Source organism: Arachis hypogaea, chromosome 18 (assembly GCF_003086295.3).
Source record: "Arachis hypogaea cultivar Tifrunner chromosome 18, arahy.Tifrunner.gnm2.J5K5, whole genome shotgun sequence".
Lineage (NCBI taxonomy): Eukaryota > Viridiplantae > Streptophyta > Magnoliopsida > Fabales > Fabaceae > Arachis > Arachis hypogaea.
This window is the reverse complement of record NC_092053.1, coordinates 40,862,004-40,875,394: the sequence shown is the minus strand read 5'-3', so window position 1 is coordinate 40,875,394 and position 13,391 is coordinate 40,862,004. Positions and strand designations below refer to the sequence as shown.

At 28.6% G+C, this 13,391-nt stretch overlaps 1 protein-coding gene across 1 annotated transcript; it reads right to left on the bottom strand.

Moving 5' to 3' along the window:
* Positions 1–714: 714 nt before the first annotated feature.
* On the bottom strand, positions 715–4,134 carry LOC112771490 (1-aminocyclopropane-1-carboxylate oxidase homolog 1). The gene is made up of 3 exons (XM_025816256.3): positions 3,244–4,134; positions 1,948–2,269; positions 715–1,158 (listed from the first exon to the last, which is right to left on the bottom strand). Exons 1-3 carry the CDS (start codon positions 3,768–3,770, stop codon positions 901–903), a joined length of 1,107 nt encoding a protein of 368 aa, XP_025672041.1. The 5' UTR covers positions 3,771–4,134; the 3' UTR covers positions 715–900.
* Between the last annotated feature and the right edge of the window lie 9,257 nt (positions 4,135–13,391).

Below are 13,391 nucleotides of genomic sequence, written 5' to 3'. Positions count from 1 at the left end.
TCTTCAAAAACGATTTCAGAGCTTGATGTCAAAAAACAATGGAAACCGAGAATAACGAAGAAAGAAAACAAAGAGAAAAGCACGTAAATGAAGAAGAAGAACGTGTAGCAAGAAGAAGAAGAAGGAGAAAGAGAAGGCAAAAAACGTACCTTGAATAATGTTTCTTCATTTTTTCTGGTGATTTTGATGAAGGAGAAAGAGAAAACGAAAAGAAGAGAAGAAATTTCAATAAAAAAAGAGGGAGGAAGAGAAGAAAAAGAGACACAGAGAAAGAAGAAGAAGAAGAAGAGGCACAAAAAAAACGTGAAACGGCGTGTTTATAAATGACTTGTATGAAAAATCACTTGTATGTGGAGAATTACTCTTCTTTTTAACCATCAACCTTCTCAATACAATCTAACTCCATAACCTCTTTATTTCCTCACAACCTTATCAGAAATTTCAAGAAATGACTAAAATCATGAGTCATAACTTGTGGTTTAGAATCATAACTTTCTAAACCTAAAACATATTCATTTCAACTTGACTAAGTCCATTAACAACATCCCACGCAGCTTCAATTATGCATCAAATCTTATCAACTCCACTTCCCAAATACATTAGTTAGGATTCTTCAAGCTTTATTAGATAAAGATACATAAATGGTTATATAATTGATTTCTTTCCGGAAAGGTAGTTATACTGAAAAAAGAGCAAAAAGAATGGAGAAGGGGCTGGGGAAACAGGGCTTGTAATAACTATGCATGTGAATACCAAATGTTGCCATCAATGGCACAACACATATATATGGGTAGCATGCTTTTCTTTCTTATACCAAGTACATTCAAATATTGTAGCATCCAGATAACGATATAATAGCACTCAAAAGTATTATTGGCCAACAGCATGCAATTGTTGAAATCACAACTTCAAGTGAGAAATTGAGCAAGTCCTAAGGCCCTTCTGAAAACCATTTTTTATGTAATCTTTCAAAGAGGTGTCTCTGTATAATGGTGGAGTCTCTTCAGATAAGAGCTGCTTGATTGGACCATAAACTTTTGGTGTGGCCTCTGCTGGTTCAACTCTTGGTCTAAACAATGACGCCACTGAAATTCTTGGACCTATAGTATTTGCTAAAACTCTATGCTGAACACTAATGAACTTGTCATTGGTCACAAGCTGAAAAAAAAAAAAAAAAAAAAAAAAGAGTAAAGGGGCAAAACTAATAATCACAATCTAGTTCTCATTTATCCATAGACATCATTCTGCACGTTCAAGCAAAAGACTAAGTCTCATCATCATTTGGAGTTTTAGTCTTGACTATTTATGCAAGACTTGTTGACTATCATTTTGGCTCACAAAATCTTAATTCAGCGATAAAATGATCCTTTGAAAATTGATAATCATGTTGCAATACCTAAAAGATTGATTTTGCATGACAAATCCATCCAAGCTAAGAATAATTTTGTCTGTGTATTTATATTTCAAGGACAACAATAGTAACTTACTCCAGAAATTTAAGAAAATATTACACTATTGAATAACTTTTTATTCGTGCACTGTAAAAGAAAAAACAATTGAGAGATTAGAAATTTATATGTTATAAATCATTTTTAAAACAAGTTTATGTCAATCCAAAATCATTTATTATCCTTTTTATATATACTTGAAAATCAATGAAATATATTTGTTCAAAATATATATAAACAAATGATTTTTCAATTATAATAGTTAAATCAATAAATATACATCTTATAAAAAGTTATGGGCGATGTAACTTTGGTTAAATTTATATTGGTGTTATTTTACCCTAACTCAAAAAATAGTATCAACCATAGAATGCAATGCTAAATTAGAAGAGAAAGAATGACACATAAGACTATAAAACCTTGGAAGAAAAATGCCTTGTGTCACACTCTTTCTTAAATACATATCATTAATGTCCATTTTTATGCATGAAGAAGTTACCTGTAGGAGATCTCCAACGTTGACTACAAGAGCACCATGGAGCGGCGGCACATCGATCCATTGGTCGTGATGAAGAACTTGGAGGCCGCCAATCTGATCCTGTAAAAGAATTGTCATGAAGTCGCGATCGGTGTGCTTGCAACTGCCTATGGTTAACTCAGGCTGAGGGCATGCAGGGTAGCAGTGACATATAAGGAGAAGCCCTTCAGCACAGCCAATATCTTTGAGATGAGACTTGTTAAGGCCAAGAGCCTCTGATAGTAACTCGAACAAAGTTAAACCAAGTTTCATTACTTTCTCTGAATATTCCATCACAATATCTCTGCATCCATGAGCAAATTGTAGGGAATTTAAGTCTTAATTGATCATATGGTAAGAGAATTTTATTTGTTCTCTCATTGTCACTGACTCACTGGTCATCGTCACTTTTGTTGTTACATACTTGAATTCATGTATCTTGATAAAAAAAAAGAATGTAATAACATAAGTTTGGCATTAACTATGTGTTTCATTAGTCACTATTCCTATTGAAATTAAGTTCAAGTATATGTTTAGATACCATTAAGTTATAAAGAAAAAGTAAAATTTTATTATATTTGGCAAAAATATTTTAAATAAAGCTAAAAATGCTAGAAAAATAAAAAATATTTTAAAAGATATTTTAACATAATAAATAAATAAAAAATAAATTTATATTATTTTATCTAAACATATATAAATTTAGAAAATATAATTTTATATGAGATATCCAAATTTTAAATTATTTTTACATTTTCAAGAGATTTCTTAAATCATTTAAAAGTTAATTAAAGGAATAAAAGCTCAAGCAGAGATAATGTTAAAACTTAAAAGTAGTAGTGATATCCGTATCACAATTTACAAAGAAACTGATATAGTGAATAATGGGCATTAGAGCTTAACAATGTGAATTAAATTGAATATTTTAGCGAAAATATAGAATATTTTTCCCTATTCCTTAACTTAGGATCAGCTATCTCATCCAAATAAAAGCTCTAATTTTTGTTCCATATGGCACCCCTAGTGTGTTTGGAAGCAAATCTTGAAATACAACTATTAATCATATTCGGTTTACATTAAAATCAACCGTCAATATACATATAAAAATATAAAATATACATTAAAAATAAATTAAAATATAAATATATTTATACCAAATATATATTAACGAATTTTAATGATTGATTTTAATGTGTAAACTATAGATATAAAATATCAAGTGTCATATAATTACAACATCAACATAAATTAGTATATATAATAAATTGAACCACAAACCTGCAAACATGTGGTAGTTCTTCTGCTTTGGGTGGATTTGGAGCCATGGAAATTCCAAGTGTGTCCTTCCAATCAGCAGCTGGATCTTGGAACAGAGTGAAATTAGAGACATAAAAAACCTTCCCACTAAGATCACGTGTGTAGTACCGTTTCCTGACCTCAGGATCTTGCTCATGGAACATGCGAGTTCCATTAATCATGTCATCCAACACATGAATTGGGATGTCATGGTTTATGATCTGAAAGAACCCCCAATTCTCACACGCATCCTTAACCTTCGCCGCAACATCATCACCAATAATACCATTATTGAGATCTATTATGGGGATGCTGAACTTTGAATTTGGTTTACTGCTACTATTTGACTCATGTTCTTTGCAATGGAATATAGGTGGAACTTTTGTGACCCCGTTTTCTATGAGGCCTTGAACACCGGTTTTTGAATCATCAAATGCTTTGAGTTCACTTATTCTATCAAAACTAGTAGCTGCTGCTTCTTGAGACTCTTCTTTGCTTGTGACCACCATGATTTTGCTTTTTTGGGAGGTAACTCTGAAGGGTACACTATTACTGACTACTTAGTACAGAGTTAGTAGTGGTTGTAAACAGTCATATATAGTGTGTTGATAAAGCACATACAAAGTTTTCTTTTACCAATTTTATTAGGAAGGGTTTATGGCAGCAACGGTTGCAAATAGGGTTGTGGCCCCCATTGAAGAAACTAATTACTAATTCCAGGTGTGGATCATCCAATTGATGAAGGTAATTAAACCAATTTTGCAATTAGGTTTGTATTATTTTGTAGGAGGAATTTTAAATGCTCATGAAATATGGGTACTTCAGTTTTAATCATTGATTTTATTTATAAAAAATATATATAATATATATTAATTAAAATTAACGAGTAATGTTATTAGAATACGTGAGTATTAATATATTATCGGTATTTACTATTTAGTAAACCCTTTTAGTAAATCCACCCTTTTAGTAAATTCTTTTGGACTAATATATTAATACTTTTGTGTATATATTATGGTCTAAGTAGAATCAATGCCCTAAGGGTTGGCCATATCCTCGAAGTTCCATTTTATTTTGGACATCGGTACATCACATACTTGGAAATATTTTTTTGGATATGGCTACATATTCAAAGATTTTTTCATCCAAATTTATTTAAATAAGTCCAATACCAACAAAAATCACTTTCATTAAAAAAGTGTCATTGCACGCACTTTTTTTTCTTTTTCTTTTAAATATAGGCATACGTCATCTTCTTCTTCTTTAAAATTCACACATACTTCCTTCTTCTCCTCCTCCTCTTTCTTCTTGTTCGCGCACGCAGATTCTTCTTCTGCTTCTGTTTCTCTTTCTCTTCTTTTTTTTTCTCCTCTTTCGTTATTGCCATCACCAACAATACCAACATTTTGCTAATGAATTATTTTTCAATCGAATTGGATGAAATGTAATCGCTAAATTGAATTGAATTGAATTGAATGGACGCAGATATTTTGAATTGAATTGAATTGATAATCTCTAAATTGTAGACATAGGTGTTTTGAATTTGATTTTATATAATGGATAATGTTCCGTTCATTTAGTAGTATACAATTGTTTCACCTTAATAACATACATGTTCAGTTCATTATGAATTGAATTAAATTGAATTGAATGGACGCAGGTGTTCTAAATTGAATTGAATTGAATTGATAATCTCTAAATTGTAGACACAGGTGTTTTGAATTTCATTTTAGGGATAAGTATTGTTTTGGTCCCTAATGTTGAGGGTCAGAATTGAAACCGTCCCCAACGTAATTTTTTATTTAGAATCATCCTTAACGTTTTTTTTCGTATTAAAATCGTCCTTTGAACATTTTTCGGACAAAAATACCTTCCACCACCACCAGCACCTTTACCTCCACCACCAAAAATAACATCAATAAAATCAACACAAATTCAACAAATCAAGGAATCAGAAATTCAACAAATCAACACAAATTCAACAAATTCAACAACCAAATCAACTCACAACAACAATAAAATTAGAAAACAACAAATCAAAATCAGAATTAGAAGTAGAAGCAGAAGCAGTCATGGAAGCAAAAGTAGAAACTCAAACAGAAGTAGAAAGCAGAGGCCAAAGCAAGGAGCAGAAGGCGAAGCAAGAAGAAGAAGCAGATGCAGAAGAAGAAGCAGATGCAGAAGCCGAAGCAGAAGAAGAAGCAGATGTAGAAGCTGAAGCAGAACCACCGGCGCTTCCCCGACGGCAACTCGTGGGTGAATCGGCGGTGACGGCTCAGCGGCGTGGTCTCCCGAGGACGACGCAACGGCGGCGGCAAGCCCTAGCAGCGTCGGCGCATCTCCTTTCCCTCTTCTCTTCTCCCCTGTCGCAACCCCTCTCTCCTTTCTTCTTTCTTTCGGTGACGGCGACGACAGCTCCAAGCTCCGCCGGCGCTGTCCCTCCCCCCTGCCCCTTCCCCTTTCCCTTTCCCTCCCCTCCCCCCTTCGTGTAGCCTTTTTGTCCTCCCCCAACCACGTTCTTTTCTTTTATTTTTTTAAAATTTTATAATTTTTTTTATTAAAGTAGGGATAGTTTAGGAATAAAATTAAAAATTTTATTAAAAAAACGATTTTAGTACGAGAAAAAAATGTTAAGGATGATTTTAAATAAAAAATTACGTTGGGACGGTTTCGATTCTGACCCTCAATGTTAGGAACCAAAACAATACTTATCCCTTCATTTTATATAATAGATAATATTCCGTTCATTTAGTATTATACAATTATTTCACCTTAATCATGTGTTCGGTTTATTATGCAGAAAGTTGTTTTGAATTTGATTTTATATAATGGATAATGTTCCATTCATTTAGTACTATACAATTGTTTCTCCTTAATAACATGTTCGGTTCATTATGAATTGAATTGAATTGATAATTTCTAAGAGGATGAGAAGAAGAAGGAAAGAAGAAAAACCTGCGTATGCAAATTCGGAAGAGGAAGAAATACGAGGAGGAGAAGGAGAAGGGAAAAGAAATGAAAAAAGAGCATGTAATTTAAAAAGTTGTTACAACAACTTGGATAAACTTGGATAAGAATTTTATTTGAATATAAAAATTTTTTTTATCACAAAGTAAATCCCGTTACAAAAGTTTTTAATAACTAAAAAAAGAATTGTTAAAAAAAATATGGATGTTTTGTAACAATTTGAAATTTTGGTTACAAAAAAACAATACTCATTTTACAATAATTTAGATTATTAAAGATTGTTACGTGTAAATTTTTTCTTTTCGATATTTGTATTTCTTTTTAGAAAAGATCTTTTTATTTATCAATTATATTTGAATAACATAAGATAAGAGTATTTTTTTGTTCATTTATTATATGAAAAATATTTTTATTTTAAAAAAAATCTTTTAAAAAAAGATATAAATTGTAACTTCAAAAAATATATTTTTTATTTTTTTAGTATTTTTATTTTTACTATTAAAAATTTACCAAAATACTAAAAAAAATCTTTTTTATTGAAAAAAGATATTTTTTATCGATTTAATAGTGTCTAAATATACGCTAAATTTCTTGAAAAAATTACTTTTATATTTGGTTACTTTTTCTCTTCTGAATAGAGATGTAATTTCACATTCTAAACCAACCTACTGGTAAAACCATAAAAGTAAAACTTTTAGCCAAAAAATTACTTAGACAATTAGTTAATTGAATTTATTTTTTTAAATCCTACCAATTATGCCTGTTTATTTTTTTCTTGGTAGTCTCTTTGTTATTCATTTCTCTTTCATTTATATGATCATATAGTTTTTCATTTTATTTTTTTGGTTTTTGTTTATAAGAATTCTGTTCTATTTTGTATTGTATTGTAATTTTTTTTGTATGAAACTTTTTAATTTTTAGGTTAGATTGGTTAAAATTTGTAACTGTTATATTTGTGTTTTATGTTTATTATTGTAATTTTGTTATAATATAAATTATTGATCCTATTAAAAAGAATGATATAGATGAAACACTAACTATAACACTTGAATCATAAATAGTAAAAATTTATTATCTAAAATAGTTCTGAGAGCACTACAAAAAATAATGAGATAATTTAAAAAATATTTTGATATATTATTTACATATTATTTCTGTTTTTTATTTAAAGCATGCTTTGTCAATTTTTTGTTATTTTTAGTTTAATATGTAAATATGAGTTTTTATTAATTTGATAAGTAATAAAATATATTTAATATTTAAAATAAAATAATAAAATAATATAAAATAATTATTTAAATTTATATAACTTTTTGTATTTTTATCCTATAAGTAATTTTAACTAATATAATACAAACAACATTTAATTTAATATAATTCATTTTCATATAAAAATTGTTAAGTATAATTGATGTCAATACCAACCCACTTTTTTTTAAAATTAATTTTATGCAAATTCTTATTTATAAACTTTATTCCACACACATTATCTTATGGTACAGATTATACTTTTAAAAGAAAAAAAAAGAGAGCAGATGAAGGAGAGAATATGATTATTACAATTATTACTATTATAATTACCATTATTATTATTAGCCTATATTATTATTATTATTATTATTATTATTATTATTATTATTATTATTATTATTATTATTATTATTATTATTATTAGGCGTATGAATTGTGGTGTGTTATCGATAATAATAAAATTACTGATAACAAGAGGGTGTTAGTAATTTTAATAGTAGAGTTTAGGTTAGAAGAATTTAGGGTTACTAATGAGTTATGAATTGTAGAGTTTTATTTTAAATTGGTAGTGAAGATATGTGATGTGGTGTGTGTAACAGGGAACTTTTTTAAAAATATAATCTACTCAACAACATGATTACCTATTTTTGTAGGAAAATATTTATATTTAAAGCTAGTTAGCGTGTCCTTAAAAAAAATGAATGATATGATTCAGATGTAAAATTTTTTGTAGTTAACGTGTTCTAAAAAATTAACATCTTGTTTTTTATTATTTGATTTTTATTTTTGATTATTTTTTACGAAAAAATAGTCTAAAATATTGTTAAAAAGATTTAATTATTAAAAAAAAAATTTAATACCAAAATTATATTAAAAAGACTAAATTTTTTAGTTATATTTATAATATTTAAAGAAAATGACTAAATCTTATTATAAAGAGACAAAATATATCTTTAATTATTTTGTTATTTATTTTCATTATTTTTATACTAATATTTTTTATTTTTCTTAAAATTTTAGTAATTTTTATTAAAATCAATAAGTAATTAAAAATAAAAATATTATAAAAATAAATAAAAATAAAAATAAATAATTAATGAAAATTATTAAAATTTTAGGAGAAATAAAAATTATTGATATAAAAATTATAAAAAATAAATAAAAAATAATTAAGGATATATTTATTTTTTTAATAAAAAAATTTGATCCTCCTTCTTAAATATTATAAATATTAATAAAAAATTTTAATTCTTCTTAATAATTTTAATATTAAAATTCTTTTTTAATAATTAAATTTTTTTAATAGTCCTTTAGACTACTTTTTCTATTTCTTTTTATCTTGTAAGATCTTATAAAAAAAACTAAAAATCCTAATTGCATTGATCAAGTAAATTGTATGTCTATTTAGTAACTATCACTCATTCAAAATTATATTTTTTTGGTATTATATTTCATATGAATTTATATTATAATAACGTCACTTCTATTTTAGTAGATCCACTTCTGAATTAAAAAATTTTAGGCAGGTAAATGAGGATCATATTTTAAAACATTTACACTGTGTTTGAATTGAGAGAAAATAAGTGAAAAGAAAAAAAACAAAAAGAAAATAAACAAAAAAAATTTTATTTTCCTTGTTTGGATATAAAAGAAATAAGAAGGAAAGAAATTTTTTGCATGAGTCTCACCAAAAAAATTTTTCCTCTATTATAAACAAAGAAAAGAAAGTTATTTTTAATATATTTTAATATTATCTTCAGTTATATTGTTATTAATAATTATTAATATAAATTTAGTTTTCATAATTTTGATATATTTTCATAGTTATATTCAAAAACAATGTTAGAATTGTTATAATATCCCAAGCTAGTCTTTGCAAAAAGAGGTATTTGACTAATTAATAATTTATCTAAATGTTTAAAATTTTGAATAAATTTAACTATATCTTAGTTTAAACCCTTCATTACATTATGCAACTTTTTATTTTCATCAATGCAGTTTAGGTAGGTAATGATAAAACGTTTTTCATTAAGACTATTAATTTCAGATTTTAAACCTTTTATTTTCTTCAATAAGATCAATAGAATTTTTGACTTCTTTTAATTTTTCTATGAGGTAAGTATTTTCAGCTTTTAAGATATTATTTTCAAATTCAAGCTCAGAACATTGATTCAAAAATTTTCTAATTTTCTTAGTGAGATCATCAATCATTTGATGGAGTTCATCATTAGTGGGCTCAAAATATGTTACTTCATCATCTTGATTGTGATCGGCCATCAAGCATACTTGAGAGTTGTGGTCTGATTCTTCATCCTCTTCAGAGTCGTTTTCAGATCTTTCCATGAAGCCATGAGCATCTTCTTCTTGTCTTTACAAGTTTTATCTTCTCTCTTGAGTTTGGGACAATCATATTTGAAATGTTCAACTTCTTTGCAGTTATGGCAGATGACTTTGCTGATGTTTTTCTTTGATTTTTTTTGAGTTGTCTCCTCTACTCCTTCTTTTTTTTCTTATTAGCCTTCTAAATTTCCTAGCAAAAAATATAATCTCGTCATTTGATAAATAGTCACTGGAATAATCTTCCATGAATTCAACATAAGACTTAAGAGTCACTCTTTTTTTGTGTGTCATTTTCATGTGAGTGGTTTTGTAAGTTAGTAACTTTTCTCTCAATTCATCATAGGTTATTTGATTCAGGTTACTTCTTTTAGAGATAACAGTAGCCTTGGTTTCTCATTCTTTTGTTAGGCTTCTCAAGACGTTTCTCACTAGCACTTGTTTGGATGAGTGATTCCCAAACCATCCAAACTATTTATGATGATAGAGGATCTCTCAAACATTTCATCTATTATTTTTCTTCCTTCATAGTAAACATTTCATACTCCTTGCTCAACATAGCAATCCTTATTTCTTTTACTTGCTTGGTACCCTCATGTGTAACTTGGAGCTTATTTCGGATTTTTTTGCTGTTTTGCATCTAGATACCTTCCGGTATTCCTCGAAATTGATGGCGCAATTTAGCATGTTGATAGCCTTGGCACGAGTTTCACCTTTTTTTATCGTCGTCATTCTATTCTACTTCTTCTTTAGGAGTTACAACTCCTTCAACGCTTGTTTTGGTTGGAATTTGAGGACCATTCATAATTATCTTTCAAAGGTTGTAATCTACGGACTACACAAAGATCTTCATTCTTTCTTTTCAATAATTGTAATATTTTTTATTGAAGAATAGAGGTCTGTTGTTAGATTGTCCTTCTGTCAGAGTGTAAGCTACTATATTGAATCCCATGTTGTTGGTCATCTGGATCTTTCCTTCAAGCTGTGAAGCTTGATCTCTTTAAGAGTAAACTTTGATACCAATTGATAGATATCAGTGACTTTGAAAATGAGGGGTTGAATCTAGACCTCTTTTTAACTTTGCTTGCTTGTTCTTCAAACTGGATGTATTTTATAGATTCTATTGAGTCATCTCGTGCAGAAAAATAGGAAAATACTTTGATTATGTGCAAGGTATATAGCTGTGAGGTTAAGCTTGATAGAGTAAGTAGGAGATAATTTTATTTTGTCTCCTAAAGAATAAAACCATAAACAAAGAATAGAAAGAGAAGTGATACAGTCATATATCCTGGTTTAGCTTGTCAGTGCAATGTAGTATACATCTAGTCTCCATCAAAACAATGATGAAATTTTGCTACCTTTGAACAAGATTACATTCACCAATTTTTTTAGGATTCAATCTAATCCTATCTGGGACAAATCCAGCTTCTACCCAAACCTGATTTGACTAGGAACTCACCCTAATTTTCAACAGCAAAGTGCTCACCTAACTTATAAAAGAATCTCCTCAAGATCATGAAAATAAAATAAAAATACATACAAAAGATTTTTGAAATAAATATTGGCTTTTCTCAAAGTCTAACTCTCTCTGCCTTTTTTCACTCAATGACTTTTTCTTATATTTCTCACCATAATGCCTTTTTTCATTGAAACAAAGAAAGATTAGACTGAGAAAATATAATATTTAATGACAATCATGAAGGAGAAGAAAGTAATAGCTATGTATGCTATAGGAATCCAAACTTTGTATTCTCACTCTTTGAATCAATTTTTGGATGTTTACCCATTGAATAGAGGAGTAAAACTTCCAAAGTTTGAACCTTAGCTTGCACATGTTTGACTTCTTCTTCCCCAATATCAGTAGCAGCAGCAACGTCACAGACGAGAGATAGAGTAGTAGAGGCAGTGATTTAACAGTACATGCATCCATACCTTTTATCTTCTCTTTCATCCTTTTTCATATTGCTTCTTGAATCGGAGCCCTTTATTTGTGCTTTGACTCCAAGTAACTTTTTTGTCCGTTGATTTCTTGCAAAACTCCATACCCTGCAAATCCTTGAGCTTTCCAATTCGGTACATGCAGAGAGAGAATTTTCTTCAACAATCTCCAATAAAGCACAAAGATGAAAAGATTTTTTCTGATGAGACTTCGGATGTGATCTTTGCTTTTAATTCTAGCTTCTTTAACTTTCTTCTTTGCTTGAAAATGATAATCTACTTTTTACTTTTGATTTAGTCTTAATCAGAGCTTCTTATTTTTTTCTTTTTTTGCTTCAGAGTTTTACGTAGGTAATAGAAAAGAGAAAAGAGTGATAAGAGAGAGTTTGATTCGGTAGTGTAATTTGGTTCTGATAAAAATGAAGTTTTATTGTTTAGTTAGCAATCAAATAATTAAATGGGCTTGAATCACTAATCGGACCATTTGTTTGTTCTTGAGCCAGATTCTTTCTTTCTTTTTTGAAGATCATCCACCCATTCTTTGGATTAAAAGTGATGATATGAATGCTTATTAGATCTGAATCAATGTTGGGCCTTGTTGGCTTATGATTGGACTCGAAGCTAGTTGTTGGAGGACTAATTTACTTTATTTTAATTTCTTGCATACTTAAGTAAACTATTCACACATATAAAATTGGCTTTTATCCCAATAATAATATTTAATCATCATCTACAATATATTATTAGCTCTTCGAACTCAATATTTTTTAAATATTCTTCAATAATTATTAGAAAGGTTAGCATTGTTAAACAATACAGGCAGAGTCTGAACAATAAGAAATGTTCAAGAAGTATATCATATACCGTTCAAGGTAAAATTCTCTTTTTAATTCTTTAAGTCTTTTTTATTATTTTTTGGCACTTTAATTCATTTTCTTTACTAAGAGGTTAGCTAATAATGGAAATGATTTATATTGACCTGAATATACTTATGGTGCCATATTTTTTCTCCTTCTTTTGGTGGTTATATATATATAACAGAATTGAATTTTTCTTTTATTCAAAATACATGAACATTAGTTGACATAAAAGATGAACATGCTTACTCGGCTTTTTGGCTTGTCCTTTAATTTTTCTATCAATTTTTTTTTTTAAGATTGTGATGAACTTCAAAGGAATTTGCGATGTTTGTTCTTCTTTTTAAAATTGTTTTCTGATCGCTGAAAGAATTTCTTTCTATTACGTTCTCTCTCTTATTTGCTGAGAGAAAGAAAAACATTTATAATTCTGCTTCACTTGCCAATGCCCTCCTACACTTCTGACAGAATCAAATAGAGCATGTTACCGCTCTTCGCCTATACTCGGTGAGTACTTCATCAAGCTTATGTTATTCTCTTTCACTATCCATTATCTTGCTTCTTTTTCCTTCATGGATACCTATCATTGCTGCTTTATTATTGTATCTTTTTTTTTTTCTTTTTTAACTTCATTCAATGATCAAATAAGTTTCCAAAATTGAGATTTTAGGAGGGAAAAAAAAAAGAAAGAAAAGAATGGATTGCATATATTTTTTGTTTCGTTGGTACTCAGCAATTTAGCAATTAGCATGGTGTCGCAAAATTAAAAGAAGAAAGAAA